This window comes from Oratosquilla oratoria, chromosome 29, assembly GCF_046742065.1.
Source record: "Oratosquilla oratoria isolate Oo_2021 chromosome 29, ASM4674206v1, whole genome shotgun sequence".
NCBI classification, from domain to species: Eukaryota; Metazoa; Arthropoda; class Malacostraca; order Stomatopoda; family Squillidae; genus Oratosquilla; species Oratosquilla oratoria.
Window position 1 is genome coordinate 548,449 of NC_134805.1, and position 19,052 is coordinate 567,500.

General features: G+C 37.1%; 2 protein-coding genes across 2 annotated transcripts in view; both read right to left on the reverse strand.

Annotated features, from left to right (window-relative positions):
* Positions 1 to 418: 418 nt before the first annotated feature.
* On the reverse strand, positions 419 to 1,345 carry LOC143040553 (uncharacterized). The gene has a single exon (XM_076211634.1). It carries the CDS (start codon positions 1,343 to 1,345, stop codon positions 419 to 421), a length of 927 nt encoding a protein of 308 aa, XP_076067749.1.
* A 4,667-nt stretch (positions 1,346 to 6,012) lies between these two features.
* Positions 6,013 to 19,052, reverse strand: part of LOC143040554 (uncharacterized) — a 13,744-nt gene continuing 704 nt past the window's right edge. Inside the window, exons 1-3 of the mRNA XM_076211635.1 lie at positions 18,923 to 19,052; positions 17,877 to 18,812; positions 6,013 to 6,150 (exon numbers count right to left, since the gene is read on the reverse strand). The exon at positions 18,923 to 19,052 is cut by the window's right edge and continues 704 nt beyond it. Coding sequence (XP_076067750.1) covers positions 6,013 to 6,150; positions 17,877 to 18,812; positions 18,923 to 19,052 — 1,204 coding nt within the window. The remainder of the gene's footprint in view (positions 6,151 to 17,876; positions 18,813 to 18,922) is intronic.

Genomic DNA, 19,052 nt, shown 5'->3' on the forward strand with positions numbered 1-19,052 from the left:
TGTAAATTACTATGGGGTCGAGGGTGGTCAGTAAATTACTATGGGGTCGAAGGGGGGCAGTGGGATCCACGACATTTGGGCACAGGATATTTAGGCAGATACGACATTTGGGCACATAGTAACAATCAAGCAAATTAGTTTTTTTTTTCAACAACTGAGCTTCATTAATTCACACTGCTGTTTCACTTGAGTAACTCAGAGGCTCAAGAGATTACATCACTGCTTTCGTACTAAGTCGGGCACTAAAATGAGTACTTTTTTCAAACTAAAGTTTATTCATCACTGTCATAAATGCATGATGTGCCTATCAATAGAATAATATTTTGTATCAAGAAAGTTACTAAGTCTAGCAATAAAATGAGTATTTTATTTCAAACAAAACTTTATTCATCCATGAGGATTTGGAGACCACAGATCTTCAGATTTCTGGTTCATCAACATTGCTCACAGGTTTCCAGCGGATATTGTGGCCGGCACCTTTCAGGCACTCTTCAACTGTTTTGGCTCCAGAAGCTCTAGCCTGGCACAAGGTCTTCAATGTCTGCTGAAGATCGGTGTAGACTTTACGCATACGTTTCATAGGTGGCTGTCCTCTGGCATCCTGCTGTATTGTCACTGATACAGAACATTCGTCCTTCTTGAGTGCCTCTATAAGCTTCCACACAGATGGATGGTTGTGGCCAACCAAGTTGGAGAATCTGTTATTCCATGCCTCGCAGAGGTTGTTGGTGCGTGGCTCATCGTTTAGTGTGGCCTCATGCACATTCCAGAGATGTGGAGGGAACAGTGGCGGTATTCTTCTCATCCGTATACCAGTCTGACCTGGGATCGCTTGGGCCCGCCGGAACGTACTTGTCACATACGTCCTGTCGAAGTACTCGACAAGTGGCTCAGCACCATCGGGTATAAGGTCCTTCAGCCACCGAAACCCATCCTCAACATCACAGAGTGGCAGAAGAGCGAGCGCATCCAGCATCCCACAAAAGAGTTTCATATCTTCATTTTTGCTATACAGCTGCACAAGACCAAGTTCTTGTACTTTTCGCCATGTACTCTGGGTCAAATGGAAAAAGCACCCACGAACTTGAACGTGCTCACCAAGGACAACCCTTACAGCACTGATGACTGCTTGTTCGAAGTCGCATAGGACAGTGGTCGGATCTGGATAAAGGTCCTGTCTGGCGCAGTGGTCCAACACTATCTGAATAAGATCTTGATAGGTTTCCTGTGATTTTCTTTGAAGAAGCGCATAAACTGTTGTCACTGCGGTGTCACCAAGCGGTACCCTGATGATGTAGAGTTGGGGGAAATGACGTGGTGCCATTGAGAAGTTGCCATCCATCATCCAGGTATTTGCATAGGCTAGGGTTCTCAGGGCTATAGGGGATGATCCTTGAGTCAGCATTCTGGCCATTGCCGTGGATCAGGAACCTCTGGTGAATCGCTTGCTGTCTCAGCCCACTCGCCATCAATGATCAGATCCTCAATACTCGCTGGTTCCATTGGAGTTTGCCTTGTTCGCTGCCGTTGAACAAAACGCTTGACAGTAGCTTCCTTTCCCATCAGTCCTCTCGCGTCATCAGGCATGTTTGCAAGGGCCTCTGTGAACAGCACGTTTGGAGGGTCTTTTCTTTGGGTAGATTGCTCCTTCAGTTTGGCTTTTGCTTTGGCTGCTTCCACCTCCATGGGGTTGCTGTCATGGTTGTGTCTCTGCTCTATCCTGACATCTTCAAATTGAAGGGATGTTGAGATAGCGCCCTTGCAGTTGGTTACCCGCTTCACACACCTCCACCTGATCCGTTCTTTGCGAGTAACGTGCGTAGTATACATATATCCATCAAGACACAATTTCTTTCCTCCTCGGCTACTCTGTATGAACTCCATGTTAGACTGATTTGAACTTTGCTGTAGAAAAGGCCTTATATACAAATATATGTCTACTAGGGAAGCCCTTCATGCCAAACTTCCATGTTGAATCAGCCTAACCCAAAAAGTGAAGTACCTACAGTCAAGCAGAAATTCGGGTGAAGCCCTTCTGGTAAGATTACAAAGGATTACAAAGGCGGAGCATGCCGACAGGAGACCTTTTGGTCCATATCTAGGTCGGATGCAAAAAAATCATAATGATAATAAATTAATAAATAAAAGCTATAATAATGTAAACAACAAATAAAATACATAAATAAATGCATAGGTATAGTTAAATAATAAACAAACAGGTAAATAGTAAATGATAATAAATTAACATATAACTAATGATAAGTGAAATCAAACAGACAAATGATGACAAAACAAAAACAAATAATATAAAATAAATCATAATCATTACATCATCTTGCTTAGGTGTTTATCTAAATAATTCTTAAAGCTTCGAACTGAACTACATTGCACTACCTGTGCAGGAAATTTATTCCATTCATTAATTACACGGTTGGCGAAGTTTTTACTACCTACTTCCAAATTGAATCTATTTCCGGACAGTTTGAGACCATTGTTTCTTGTTTGATTCTCATTCAATGTGAAAATTCTGTCACTTTTGATGTTGTCAATTCCCTTTAGAATTTTAAAGGCCTGTATCAAGTTACCACTGAGTCTACGCTTTTTTGGGAAAACATATATTTTTTTTAATCAGTTTTGTGGCTCGCCGTTGTACTTTTTCCAGTCTGTCAATGCCTTTAATGAGATTCGGTGACCATACGGAAACAGCATATTCCAAATGTGAACAAACTAACGATTTATATAGCTTGTTAATGAGTGATGGACTTTTGAAGTCAAAAGATCGCGCAATCAGTCCTAGAATCTTATTTGCTTTCTCAGAGGCTGAAATACGCTGCTTGGTTGATTTGAGATCGTTACTGATTACAAAGGATTACAAAGGCGGAGCATGCCGACAGGAGACCTTTTGATCCATATCTAGGTCGGATGCAAAAAAAAAAAAATAAAAAAAAATAATAATAATAATAATAAATTAAAACTATAATAATGTAAAAATAACAAATAAAATACATAAATAAATGCATAGGTATAGTTGAATAACAAACAAAAAGGTAAATAGTAAATGATTATAAATTGACATATAACTAATAATAAATGAAAATCAGACAGACAAATTATAACAAAAACAAATAATATAACATAAATTATAATCATTACAGCATCTTACTTAGGTATTTATCTAAATGATTCTTAAAGCTTCGAACTGAACTACATTGCACTACCTGTGCAGGAAGTTTATTCCATTCATTAACTACACGGTTGGCAAAGTTGTTTCTACCTACTTCCAAATTGAATCTATTTCCGGACAGTTTGAGACCATTGTTTCTTGTCTGATTCTCATTCAATGTGAAAATTTGGTCACTTTTGATGTTGTCAATTCCCTTTAAAATCTTAAAGACCTGTATCAAGTCACCTCTGAGTCTACGCTTTTTTAGGGAAAACAGATTCATGTGCTTAAGTCGATTTTCGTATGATTTATTTTTGATATTTGGAATCAGTTTTGTGGCTCGCCGTTGTACTTTTTCCAGTCTGTCAATGTCTTTAATGAGATTCGGTGACCATACGGAAACAGCATATTCCAAATGTGGACGAACTAACGATTTATATAGCTTGTTAATGAGTGATGGACTTTTGAAATCAAAAGATCGCGCAATCAATCCCAGAATCTTATTTGCTTTCTCAGAGGCTGAAATACACTGCTTGGATGATTTGAGGTCGTTACTGATAATTACGCCGAGATCTTTTTCACTATCCACTTTTGTTAACGAATTTCCAAATAACTTGTAATCGTACTTGCTGTTATTTTTACCTATGTGCATTACCTTGTATTTACTTGTGTTAAATTTCATTAGCCACTTTTCAGACCATTGCTGTAATTGATCTAAATCTTCTTGAATATCTAATTGGTTTGAGTGATCATTTGCCACTCCGCACAGTTTTGTATCATCAGCAAATTTGGAAACAGTAGATTTTAGTCCATTGTCTATATCATTTATATATACTATGAATAGAAGTACCCAAGAACGGAACCCTGAGGAACTCCACTTGCAACATTTTTCCATCCAGAAGTTTTTCCATTTAAAACAACTCTCTGTTTTCGACCTTTCAACCAATTACTAGTCCAACCTAATAGGCTACCACTTATTCCATGCAAAGCTAATTTAGTAAGTAGTCTTTCGTGTGGGACGGTATCAAAAGCTTTTGCAAAGTCTAGATATGTTAAATCTATATTGTTTCTTTTGTCATAATTCGAGACAACTGTGTTGTAGAATTCGAGTAAGTTAGTCAGGCAGGAACGTTTCCGTCTGAAACCATGCTGGCTATCATTTATCAAACGGTTACTTTCTAAATGATATTCGATATCATCTCTGATGATAGTTTCCATTATTTTTCCTACGATCGAAGTCAAACTTATAGGCCTATAGTTATTTGGTTTCTTTTTGTCACCTTTTTTGAATATGGGAGTAACGTTAGCTAGCTTCCATTCTCTTGGGACATCTCCGGATATGATGGATTTCTTGAAAATAATTTCTAATGGAACAACAATCTCATTTTTCATTTCCTTTAAGATTCTTGGATGCCAACCGTCAGGCCCTGGTGTTTTATTAACTTTGAGTTTGTCTATACACCTTTTAATTTTTTCTTTTGTTATATTTACCGTAGTGAGTAAGTTTACCCCAGACTTTTCACAGGTTTCAGTTTGGAATTCACTTTGAGGTGTTTCGTTTACGAATACCGAGCTAAAATAATTGTTTAAGATATTACACATTCCTTCATTTGAATATTCAAGTTGACCGTCAGCAGATAATAGTGGACCAATGTGATTCCTAACAACCTTTTTATCTCTAATGTAACTATAGAATTCTTTGGGATTCTCTTTGGATTTCTCAGCGATGTTCATTTCGTATTGTCGTTTTCTTTTTCTTATTGTCTTTTTTAAATCTCTCTGTATTGATACATAACTTTCATAGTCATTAGATGCACCCGAGCACTTATATTTCTTATAAGCCTGTCTCTTTTTAGCAATACTTTTTTCAGTTTCTTTGTCGAGCCACTTTGGGCGAGCCTGATTTGGGGGACGTCTGTCCTTAAAAGGAATGTAAGTTTGAATCATCTTAGTGAGCGTATTTTGAAATATTTCCCACATCTGATCTACGCCGAGATCTTTTTCACTATCCACTTTTGTTAACGAATTTCCAAATAACTTGTAATCGTACTTACTGTTAGTTTTTTACCTATGTGCATTACCTTGCATTTACTTGTGTTCATTAGCCATTTTTCAGACCATTGCTGTAATTCATCTAAACCTTCTTGAATATCTAATTGGTTTAAGTGATCATTTGCCATTCCGCACAGTTTTGTATCATCAGCAAATTTGGAAACAGTAGTCCATGGTCTATATCATTTATATATACTATGAATAAAAGTGGCCCAAGAACGGAACCCTGAGGAACTCCACTTGTAACATTTTTCCGTCTAGAAGTTTTTCCATTTAAAACAACTCTCTGTTTTCGATCATTCAACCAATTACTAGATGAAGTTCCTACACACACCTATGCAAAAACATAAAGTTCGGGTGAAACCCTTCTGTGTGCCCTTTATAATTGTAACACTGATAGTCCTTCATTGCTCTTTGTCTTGGTTATGTGAAACTATCCAAAAATAAATTGATATTCGTATAAAATCATTGATTCTTTGCTCACTTACACATAACATTTTAGTTATTTGGATTATTTTTTATTTCGTCATTATATATTTTTCATGTTTTTTTCCTTTCTTATTCATAGAGAATCAGAAACAATGCATGTCTGATGCTGTGTGATTCTCATATATATGTCTGAAAGTTGATGGCAGGAAACTAAGTAATTTATCATCTTTTTGTATTCGTCACGTGGCATAGTAAAACCCAACTAATATAAATTATTCATGCCTAATTTAAAATGTTCATGCCTGCTGTTCAAAAGAATAATCTTTTATTATTTTTTCTTGGTTTGAGATCGTAATATACAGCACGAATTATGCTGTGCCCAAATGTCGCATCCAGTACTTTGTGACCAAATGTCGTGTGCCCAAATGTCTAGTGCCTAAATGTCCTGTGCCCACATGTCGTGTGCCCAAATGTCTGGATACCGGACTGGAAAGCCTTCCATTCAACTGTCACAAAAATCGCAGAGGAAATAGTCCAATGTAAGACATCATACGGTAAAAAGAAAAACCAAACACCTTGGTGGTCAGAAAAGGTCAAAGAAGCTGTCAAAATGAAAATGAGAAAATTTCGGAAATGGATGAGAACAAGGCAAATGGACAATAGACTGGAATACATTGAAGCTAGAAGAGAAGCGGAGAGAGTAAAGAACCAGGAAAAAGATAAAACATGGGAGAAAATTGGGAGAGATCTTGCACCGGATTTACTAGGAACTAGAAAGCTAATTTACAACTTGGCTAAAAATTACAGAAAGAAATCAGCACCAGCATCACATACTGTTAAAGATGAAAATGGAGAAGAGCTACGAACAGACACCGAGAAAATTGATAGTAGATGGAAAAACTACTTCGAAAACTTGTTGAATATACAAAATAATGTAGAACAAAATGAGCCAGAGCACAATGTAGAGGAACTCTTAGAATCGGACGACGATCCAATTACCGTTGAAGAGATAAAATCATCCTTAAATCGAATGAAAAATGGCAAAGCAGAAGGAGAAGACATGATTCCATCTGAGATTTTAAAAAACATCGGGGAAGATGGAATTCTATGGGTAAAGGACATCTTGAACAAATGCTGGGATGAAGGAAGAGTACCTAAAGACTGGAATAGATCAATAATATGCCCTATATATAAAAACAAAGGAGACAAAACTGACTGTAAAAACTACAGAGGAATAGCCTTAATACCACATATAGCAAAACTTTATGAAAGAATATTAGAAAAGAGATTAAGGGGGGCAGTAGAGGACAGCTTCGACGAATGGCAATATGGTTTTAGACCTGGAAGATCTACCATCGATCTAATTTTTGCCTTAAAAATGCTTTCTGAGAAAAACTGGGAATGGAATAGAAAAGTTTACTTAGCTTTCGTCGACCTGGAAAAGGCATTCGATCGGGTTCCCAGAAAGATCTTGTGGTGCATCTTGGATAAAGAAGAGTATAACGTTCCTCCCAAACTTAAAAGGGTAATAAAAAACACGTACATAAACGATGTATGCCGCGTTAAAATCCAGCAGGGAAATGGGGAATGGTTCAGTATAACTTCAGGAGTAAAATAAGGATGTGTGCTTTCCCCAGTCTTATTCATCATTTTCATGGACTATTGTGGCAAGTTAGTGACGAGAAGAGCGGAAGGAGAAACATTTGGCTACGCAGACGATCTGGCATTGATAGCAGAAACTGAAGAAGTGTTACAGAGGTTCATTTTAGTTTGGAATGAAGAATTATCAGCCAAAGTTATGAAAATTAATAAGAGAAAAACAGAGGTTATGCTGCTGAGTAAAAACCAAGAAGACATGCATATGAAATTAGGAAATACAATTTTGAACCAAACAAATCACATTAGATATTTAGGAGTAGTTTTCGGCACAGAAAATGATACCTTGATTGAGATGAATAACAAGATCACGAAGTTTAATGCGACTCTCTACTTACTATATCCACTCATTAAAGACTGCCACGTGCCAAGGAAAGTAAAGACCATCTTATATACGAGTATACTACGACCTATACTTACATATGGGCACGAGGCTTGGTCGCTTACCACCAAGGTTGGAAATAAAATTTGAGCAACAGAAATGAAAGTTTTAGAATTAATAAGGAATGTCACCAGAAGAGACAGAATTCGGAATGTTTCCATCAGACAAGAATTAGGAGTGGAAAATATCCTAAAATTAATTGAAAAAGGACAACTACGATGGTTTGGTCATATGAAAAGAATGAACATAAACAGATATCCAAGAAAATATTATGAGTGGAGACCTGAAGGAACAAGAGCAGTAGGTAGACCCAGAGTGAGGTGGAAGGACAACATTATTAGAGCAGTGGAAGCCAGGGGAGAGAATCTTGAAGACATCGAACACCAGCATCTATATGAGGACAGGATCAGAAGGAGGGGCTACATACGGCAGAACGACTGACAAGCTTTAATGCTCAACAGGACATTGGTAAGAAGGTATATATATATATATATATATATATATATATATATATATATATATATATATATATATATATATATATATATATTCATAATTTCCCCGAACTCCATTATGCTACATTTCTTATTGTTGAAGTTTACTTCCCATTTCCAACTCCATGTTCAAACCTTGTTCAGGTCTTTGTTGTGATTCACAATATGTTTCTGTATTCACTTTCTTCAGCAATTTAGCATCATCTGCAAAGAAGTTCATGCAACATTCCACATATACATCCATGTCATTCACATAAATAGCGAATATTATTAGAGGCAATACTGATCCCTGTGGAATTCCTCTAATCACCTCTCAAGCTAAACTCTTTTCTCTGAGCACAACTGTTATTTTTTCTGCCATGAATGAAACCCCCCATCCAGTTTAGTAATTTACTTTGTATCCCTCCTATGTTTTTCAGATTAAAAAAAAAAAATGTGTGGTACTTTGTCGACGGCTTTATGTAAGGCTAGGAAAACACAATCAGCCCATCCATCCTTTATTGTATTATATCTATTAGTCTTCAGTAGAAATAGATTAAGTTTGTGGCACATGATCCTCCCTGTCTGAATCCAAACTGTCTCGGGTTTATCATATTGTTTTCTTCCAGGTGTTTTATCCATCTATTCTTGATTTTTTTAATACAAATTTTGGCTACAGTGCTTGTAAGGGAGACCGGTCTGCAATTTATTGGTTCTTCTTTGTTTCTTCTTTTATACAGTATATTGAGCAGTAGCCGTCACTCAGGTCAAGTCAACTGGGTAGCTTCTTCAAATAGTGATATGGAGAGTGGTTGTGTTAGAACAGTGGTTCTCAAACTTTTTCTTGGGCGACCCTATTTGGAACATTTCAATCCTTTGCGACCCAGAGTAAAGTAAAGAGAAACAAAATGCAAGTTCTCGCGGGTCTACAGGAAGAAGTAAAAAAGGAAATTCAAGAGAAGAATGGAAGGGCAGACGCTGGATCCCTGCCCACAGGTAAGATTTTGGTTGTAGGAGACAGCCAAGTGAGGTACTTTGACAGGGCTTTCTGTGATAAAGATAGGAAACATAGGACGCAGGTGTGTTTCCCCGGCGGGGATAGGTGATGTTAGAGATAGGATTGAGGAGTATTTAGTAGGGGAAGGTAGGGACCCCGTCGTTTGCTTGAGTGCTGGGGACAATGACATAGGTAAGTTAGGGAGTGAGGAATTGTTTGCGCGGTTCCGGGATGCGCTAGACAAGTTTAGAAATAAGGGGGTGTTCCTGTTGTATGTGAAATCCTTCCGAGGCGTAGAGTTGGAGGCATGTGGCATTCCAGGGCTATTACAATGAATTGCAGGCTGGCAAAACATTGTAAGGCCAATGAATGGACATTTGTCGACAAACGGGTATCGCTTTTACGGTAAGAATCATCTATATACAAGGGATGGGATGCACTTGTCGCCCAGAGGATTTCGGCTCCTTGCTGAATCCCTTGAGCGAGAAGTAGGCATCCTACCGTTTTTTTCCGGGTAGATTACGTGGGAGTAGGGGGGGGGGTTATCGAAATATAGTTTAGGCCATAGAAACAGCTTAGGAGGATAAATTCAAAGTTTAATATACAAATAGCAGAAGCGTAATAAACAAAATTAATTTACTGCGAGGTAAAGCATGCTGTAACCGATAAATGGTTGTGGGGACTTAATGTGGGCGAGATAAACTCCAAAACGGGAGTTTTCTTCTATTTATTAACAATGAAGGCAATCTGGTTACAAATAATACAAGGTACAAATGGCCCCTGTGGGCGGATTACAATATGTGCCAGGCTAGGGCACAACTGGCTGGCAGCCTCTCGGCCTGCCTAGCTTTGGCCAGTAGGTTCTTGACCTACCTAGCTCTGGCGTCTGGTCGGTAGGCTCTTCACCTACCCAGCTCTTGGCGTCTGGCCGGTAGGCTCTTCACCTACCCAGCTCTGGCGTTCGTGACATGGGTGTTATAGGTTATATAGGGGGTTAGTGGGTTGTTGTAACTAAAGGCGTTAGTCTCACTATTCTATGCATTGGGGTCAGTTTTATATATGAGGGTTAGTCCTATAGTTGGTGGATGTTGTTAGGTATATTATATATATGTTAGTTTATGGGTAATATAATAGGGCAGTTATAATAAAGGACTTTTAATAGGTTAGTCTGGTGACATTGGGTATCTATATTTTGTTTGTCTTGAAATGTGCTGTGTTAGATGTATGTTCTGGGAAATGCAAGGTAAGCAAGAGGGGAGTCTCGCTATGTTGCAAGCATGTGGATCACGTGCGTGGTAGGTGATGGTTAGTAATAGTTACAATGCGTAGAGAATTTTGATATCATAGCTATTACTGAATCCTGGATCAACATGGCTGATAAACATTTCTTTCCGGAAATCAAAAAAGAAGGATATAATTTTTTTTCACAAGGACAGGGTTGGCAGGAGTGGGAGAGGAGTAGTACTTTTCGTTAAAAATACAACTGTATTATCAACAATTCGATTAAGGAGGAGGACAGTACAGAATCTATTTGGGTGGAGATTATAGGCAAGCATAAGAAAGTTATTATTGGCGTCCTGTGTAGATCCCCTAACTTCAGCATTGAGCAGACTGATCCCCTGATTCATGAAATTTGCAGAGCTTCCCAGTGCAAAAATGTTGTGATCACGGGAGATTTTAATTATAGAAACACTGTCTGGGAAATTTTAGTAGGAGATCAGAAAGCAAAAAAATTCTTAGATGTGGTGCAGGATAATTTCCCAAAACAAATAATTACCGATCTTACGACGGGAGAAAATACTCTGGACTTACTTTTAACTAATAATGAGCACCTAATGAGTAACGTAAAAGTGGGAGATAGTCTAGGCTCTAGCGATCATCAAGAAATAAGATTAGATATTATTTGGGGAGAATTAAAAAGTACGAATAACGTCCAAGTATCAGACTTCAGGAGAGCCAACTTTGACTATATAAAAACCTATTTGAAATTGAATATGAAATGTCATATGGATGGTTCCGACATCATCGGCGCAGTAAGGGGTCGGGACATGACAATGGGTCAGGTCATGACCAGGGGTCGGGTCACGGAGGGTAATATGAATACCTTGGGTCAGGTCACTTGGGGCGGGGGGTCAACATCCAGGTTAATGATTTCGATCAAATGTATGGCAATCTAATTGATTTAATTATTAATGCACGAAATACATTTATCCCACTGAAGTCAATAAGGAGGAATAGCAATACTCCCAAATGGATGACGGACAGATTGAAACATGAGATCGGAATGAAAAGAGGACTTTACGTAAAAATAAAAAACAGGGAAATGAAATGGCAAAACTGGTTAAAAAGAGTACTCGTACAGCGAAACGTAACTATGAAATTAATGTTGCCAGTCAACCAAGATCCAACCCAAAGGGTTTCTTTTATCTCTACAGAACATAAAATAAAGAAAGAATAGGCCTAATTAAAAACGATGAAAATGTCATGATAGAATCGGGGGGGGGGGGAATGAGTGAGGAGTTTAACAAATATTTTCTCTCGGTGTTTACTAATGAGAGGCTAGATAAGGTACCTGACTGCGATTTGATTTTCAGTGGAGATGAAGAAAGTACACATTAGTTTTGTGCCTACTGCTTGGGGGCAGGCAAACGTTGTTCCTGTTTTTTAGAAAGAAGATGAATCGTCTATATGCAACTACAGGCCAATCAGTTTGACATCGGTTATAGGTAAAATGCTTGAATCAATAATAGTAATTAGACTCAGAGACCACACTGAGACATAATTTATTTCATGACACACAGCACGATTTCTCCAAGGGTAAGTCATATGTGACTAATCTTCTATCCTTTTACACTAAAGTATATAAAGCGTCAAATAACAATGATAAATACGATGTTATTTACCTTGACTTTAGCAAGCGTTCGACAAGGTGTCACACAAGAGACTACTAAATGAAATGAAAGCCCATGGCATAGGAGCAAAAGTGTTTGAATGGATTAGAGTTTGGATTAGTAACAGAAAACAGCGGGCCACCATAAATGGAGTAAAATCTTGGTGGGGCAATGTTACTAGGGGAGTTCTCCAGGGCTCGGTTTTGGGTCCCTTGTTGTTCATTATGTACATAAACGACTTAGACGATGGGATAAATAGTGATGTTAGTAAGTTTGCAAACGACACTAAAATAGGACGCCTAATTAGGTCAGGAGACGACACAGAGATTCTGGAGGATGAATTTTAGCAAATTGTTCACATGGTCGGTGAAATGGCAAATGAACTTCAATATCTCAAAATGTAGCGTATTAAACGTAGGGCTACACAATCCAAAAATAGATACAGCTTAGATAACACGCTTTTAGATAAAACTAAGTGCGAGAGAGACTTGGAAGTTCTAGTGAGTCCGGACCTTAAAACCAGGAAACAGTGCATTAACGCCAGGAGCATAAGATTTTATTGCTAGGACGGTAACGAATAGAAGTCCAAAGGAAATTATCAAACTCTAGCGATAGTTAGACCCATCCTTGACTATGCGGTACATTTTTCTTTTCCGTCCTATAGAATGGACATCAATTCACTAGAATCAGTACAGAGAAGAATGACCAAAATGATACATGGACTCAGAAATTTGCCTTACGAAGAGAGGCTTAGGCACTATAACTTACACTCTCTGGAAAGACGAAGAGTGTGGGGTGATCTAATTGAGGTGTTCAAGTGGATCAAAGGATTTAACAAGGGTGATGCAAACAAGGCCATCATATTAAGACAACAGGGCAGGACAAATTTAGAATTAAGAAGGAAATAGGAAAGAATTTGTTTACTAATAGTACTAATAGGGTGGTCAACGAATGGAATAGACTTAGTGTAGTGAGCGCTAAAATTATCACTTGTTTTAAGAAACGATTAGACAACTTTATAGATGGGGATGACAGGTGGTGATGGATGTGGAACTGCCTAGTGTAGGCCTTATGGTCTCTTGCAGTCTCGTTCATTCTTATGATCTTATGTATGTTACAATATTGACATGTTTTCAGTCATTTGGTATTTTTCCTTCTATGAGTGAGCAACTTATTACGTTATATATTTTGTCCATTAACTCTTCTTTATATTCTTTTAGCATCTAATTTGGCCGTGTGATTTCCTGACATCAAAGTTCGTTAGTTGATCCATTATTTCTTTTTGTGTAATTTTTATTTACCTCATGCGGGGTGGGGGGTTGCACTTCACTTCCTTCGTCCCAACGCTATACTTCTTTAGTGAAAACCGACTTGAAGTGATTGTTCATGACTTCAGCCATTTCTAAATCTTCTGTATATTCCAATTTCCTCTGCAGTTTCAGCATTTCCTGTTTATTTCTAAGTTTACCATTTACTAATCTATAGAATAGTTTGGGTTGATTTTTACATTTGTCTATGATATTTTTTTTCGTGGTTTCTTTTTTCCTCTCTGCGTACTTTTACATATTCATTTCTATGGTTTATATATATTTGCCACTTAACAGATTTTTATATTTTCTCTTCTATATTTCGCCCCACTGCATCTTCTGTTGAACCACCACTTAGTATACACCTTTTCCTGTTTTTCTTGTACACACCACGATCGTCGTGTACCATTTTCTCAGTCTCATGTCTATGACTTTCCAATAGAACTCCTTGCTTTCGGTCTCCGTTCTTTCCACGTTTTTATATACTTATTTATTTATTTATTTACTTATTAATTTATTCATTTTTTGTTTCACCTCTTAGTATCTCCTCTCTTTCTCTTTCCTCAACATTCATTTCTCTTTATATAATGTTGTAATGTTCACTCTTTGCTAACACACCTAATTTTGCCAGTATGTCTTCTGCTACCATTTGTGATCTTAGTTTTATCATTAGAGGTCGATATCTTTCTTTAGAATATTAGTCCCATTCTATATACTTCTTCTATTTCCTTTTCTACTTCTTGGTAATTGTCTTCTACTTTCTTTAGAATTGTCTTTCCTATTTCTTTTTCTGCTTTTTCTCTAAAGTACCTAACCAGACCATGTTTTTCCTTTAATGCATATACTACAATACACTTTTTTCTATCCACTGTATCTCTGACCCAATTTGCTTTTTCTTTGATTACTTGAATACTTGTCCTTTGCATTCTCCTGCATTTGTTGTGCTATTTCTTTAAAAGCTATCTCTTCGATTTCTCTGTTTTCATTCCATTTCTTAATCTTATGCAAATTTTCCTCACTTAAATTTTCTTCAGATCTTTCACAAATTGCCTGTATTTTATGATTTACCTTTTTTTTTTTAGATTCTCACTATTAGTGGTATTGTTTTTATCTTTTCATTTTCACATTTAACCTCGTTTAGCTCGTTATCTATTTCAGCATTTCTTTCTTTAGATCACATACCTCTCTGTTTACTTCGAAATCGTCTTTCCATCAATTCACAATCTCTTTCCTTAACTTCATGAATTCTTTCTCCTATGAGTTTCTATTAAAACTCATCTCCCTTTTCATATTTATGATTCGACTCAAATTTCTTCTTTCGTACTTACCAAATCCAGAAAAAAGGATCATCATTGTTCAACATTCGACTCAAACTCGTCGCCATTTTCTCTTGATCCGCCTTGGTTTCCTTGCATTTTCTCTCGACAGAGACATTTAACACTGCACAGAGATCATTTTGGGCAACCACAAGTACTCCCCCTCCCACTCAATACAACCTAGGCTTCTTGTTTTCCTTGCACTATTGAGAATTTTCGTCTTATTCGGCAGCCTACGGAACTCCGGTTGACGCTGTGTGTGTGTGTGTGTGTGTGTGTGTGTGCGTGTGTGTGTGTGCGTGTGTGTGTGTGTGTGTGTGTGTGTATTTGTGTGTGTGTGTGTGTGTGTACATGTATGTGTATGTGTGTGTTTATATACAATAGAAATACTAGAAACATGTGTTCACAACACACAAACGAAGCAGAGAGCTTTCGTGCATCATCTTCAGTGATAGTGCCGAGAAGAAGTTACCATTGGAAGAATTTTACATTTTTCTTTTTAATTCAAATCTTCATAACAGATGAGCGGGTCACTCGCCTTTCACTGGAGGTTTGCTCCATTGCGCCTTTTCTGAGAGAGGGGTATGTCTATCAGTCGAGAAACTTTTTTATTTTATTTTTTTTGGGGGGACGTGTCTTTCAGTCGAGAAACATTTTTTTTTTTCATTTATTCAACGAGGTGGAATCGCGCCACTTCCACCCGCACGCTTCCGTTTTGTTGTGCTTTCTGTACGAGGAAGGCGGCTCTGGCTTCTCTGCACCGTAAAGTGCCCACATTTGCTATACATTGCCTCAATTTCACAGTGGTGGGACAAGACAGCAAGTAGTGGACCAATGGGCTACTTGTGTGAAGGCCACAGTGTTTGCACTATTGTTCGAGGAAGTCGTCCTGTAGCTCCTCCCGTATGCAATACCAGATGCGCTGGCGATGTAGGGTGATCTGGTCCGCCCTGGTTTGTTGATGGTTGACTCGAGGGGTCTGGTAGGCGGCGACTCTTGCGAATCATGCTACCTGCTCCGATAACTTCTTTCGTTCCTGGTGTTTAGAAGTGGTACTTTACATTGGTCTTTAAATTGGAAAAGGTCGGTACAGGGCAATTTTCTTTTCCTGCAAGAGCAAATCTGATCATTGCATGAACTCTTCTGATACACAGAATATCCATATTTATCTCAGATGGAGTTGAAAGATTTAACATCTACACATTGCTGAGCACTACGCCATCTTCTAATTACCCACCATGATTTGAAGGATTGGGGGCATTTATATTTTGTTCTAAACATCTTCTGATACGATGCTCCTCTAGAATGCTGTTATAGACTATCAGTATTGGGGGGGGGGGGGGCAGAGCCTTGTCAGATTTACGCAACAATCTAAAGGTGTTATAATGAGCATTCTTTACCTTTTGGCATTCTGTTTTCAGTCTGCACCCAACCTATGAAAACAATTGATTGTCTTCTCAGAATTTAACATTAATTGGAGAGGTTTAATTTTACCATTAACTTTAAACGAATTACTGCTGTCACATCCAGTAAAAACATGTATGCCAATATAATAGCACGACATCTACTAGGACCATGGGTATTGGATATGTGAGATATATCAATGAAACGTCTATTAGCACGTCTATCAATACAATAGTCATATCCAACAGCTAATACCGTGACATCTGTAACAGGACTCACTGTAACTGCCTTGTATCTGCCTGTTCGTAATCACAGCTTAGATCAGTAACTTCAGCTACACATATTGAGATATCATTATGAGAAGAAAGGCTGAGACATTTGTTACCATGAGCAACAGACAGATATAATCAAAGAGGGATAAATCATAGGTTGTCCAGGATGGGTAAAGAAACTCTTTCAGCATATCTTTCTTCTTTCCGCATTATTATTATTATTATTATTATTATTATTATTATTATTATTATTATTATTATTATTATTATTATTATTATTATTATTATTATTATTATTATTATTATCATTATTATTATTATCATTATTATTATTATTATTATTATTATTGTTATTACTATTATTAATATTATTATCATTATCATTATTATTATCATTATGATGATGGTGATGATGATGATGATGATGATGATGATGATGATGATGATGATGATGATGATGATGATGATGATGATGATGATGATGATGATGATCATCATCATCATCATCATCATCATCATCATCATCATCATCATTATTATTACTATTATTATTATTATCATTGTTATTATTATTATTATTATTATTATTATTATTATTATTATTATTATTATTATTATTATTATTATTATTATTATTATTATTATCATTATCATTATTATTATCATTATCATTATTATTATTATTATTATTATCATTATCATTATTATTATTATTATTATTATTATTATTATTATTATTATTATTATTATTATTATTATTATTATTATTATTATTATTATTATCGTTATTATTATTATTATTATTATTATTATTATTATTATTATTATTATTATTATTATTATTATTATTATTATTATTATTATTATTATTATTACTATTATTATTATTATTATTTTTATTCTTAACACTCTTACCATCCGCCTGGTAGGATTATCTCCTGTCAGCCAGTGGTCCTCGTTTCCTAATTTCTCTCCATCTTTCTCTATCTCTGTAGACTTCATTTTGCAGTATCTCTGTAAGGTCTTCTCCTCGAATCGCCAAAGCTTCCTTAACTCCTTCCATCCATCTTTTTCTAGGCCTGCCCACCGGTCTTCTACCTTCCGGCCGCATATGAAGTGCAGCCCAGGGCAGTCTCCCATCCTCCATCCTCTGCACATGTCCATACCATCTCAAGCGATTTTCTTCTATATGTTCTAGTATATTCTTTACATTCAATTCTGCTCTTATGTCCATGTTTCTCAATCGGTCCAGTCTAGACACTCTTTTGATTTTCCTTAGAACTTTCATTTCTGCAGCAACGATTTTACTCTTTGTTTTGCTTGTCATTGTCCATGTTTCTGATCCATAAAGCAAAATTGGTCTTAATACTGTTGTACACATCAGTACCTTTCATTTTCTAGGGACATTGCGGTCTCTGAACAACACCGAAAGCATACCAAAGTTCTTATTAAATTGATTAATTCTGTTATTTATTTCGATTTCCTGATTATTCTGTTCATTAATTTCCACCCCAAGATATTCAAATTCGCTTACTTGTTTCAACTGGGCCTCTCCTATTCTTATTTCTATGTTCCTCTTAATCCTCGTGATACTCATGACTTCTGTTTTATTAATGTTAATTTTCATACCATTATCATTCATAACTTTATTCCATCTTCCTGTCATCTCTTGTAGTTCCTCTTCGCTGCTGCATATCACGGCAACATCATCTGCATATGCCAGCGTTATCGTGTTGTTGCCATGGTTTATTTCCTTCATACATCTGTCCATGAAAATTATGAACAGCAGTGGGGAAATCACTCCTCCTTGTCTTACCCCTGTCCTGACCTGGAACCATGTTGTATCCCCATCCCTTAGCTTCACTTTATTTTCACATTTCCTATATATACTCTTAATTGCCCTTTTCAGGTTTGCTGGAACATCGTATTCTTGATGCTCCAGTGCTCTCCAGATTTCTTCCCTAGGTACCTTATCAAATGCTTTCTCCATATCTATGAAGATAGCAAACTTGTCGATGTTCCACTCCCTGTTCTTTTCCAAAACCATTTTCAATGTAAAAATCATATCCAGTGTGCTTCTTTGTGGTCTAAAACCATGCTGCCATTCCCCAAATCTTTCCTCTACAGCCATTCTCAGTCTTCTCTCTATGACTCTCTCATATACTTTGCCCACATGCGATAGCAACGATATGTCTCTGTAATTATTGCAATTTGTGCGGTCATCTTTTTTGAAAATTGGGCATACGACCGCTTTACTCCAGTCATCTGATATTTCAGCATTTTTCCACGCGACATTCATAATTCTGGTCAACCAGTTCGCACCCAACTCACCCATTGCTTTAATGAATTCTATATGTATCTCATCCTCACCACATGCTTTTCCATTTTTCATTCTTTGGATAGCCGCCTGAACCTCCGCAACTGTAATTTCATCATTTTCACCTTCTAAGAACTCCATCTGATTTTCTTCCTGCATTTCCATATTTTCTTGTCCAGCATTGAGTAGGTTCTCAATTTTTTTTTCCATCTTTCTGTAATTTGATTTGTTTCCACCAACATCACTCCATTTTCATCCTTTACTGCATAGGCACCTTCGTTTTTCTCTTTTCTATAGTTTCTTGCCATATTGTAGAGCAGCTTTCTTGTTCCTTCCATATCCTCTCTCAAATCATTACCAATTTTCTGCCAGACTTCTGCTTTTGATTCCTTT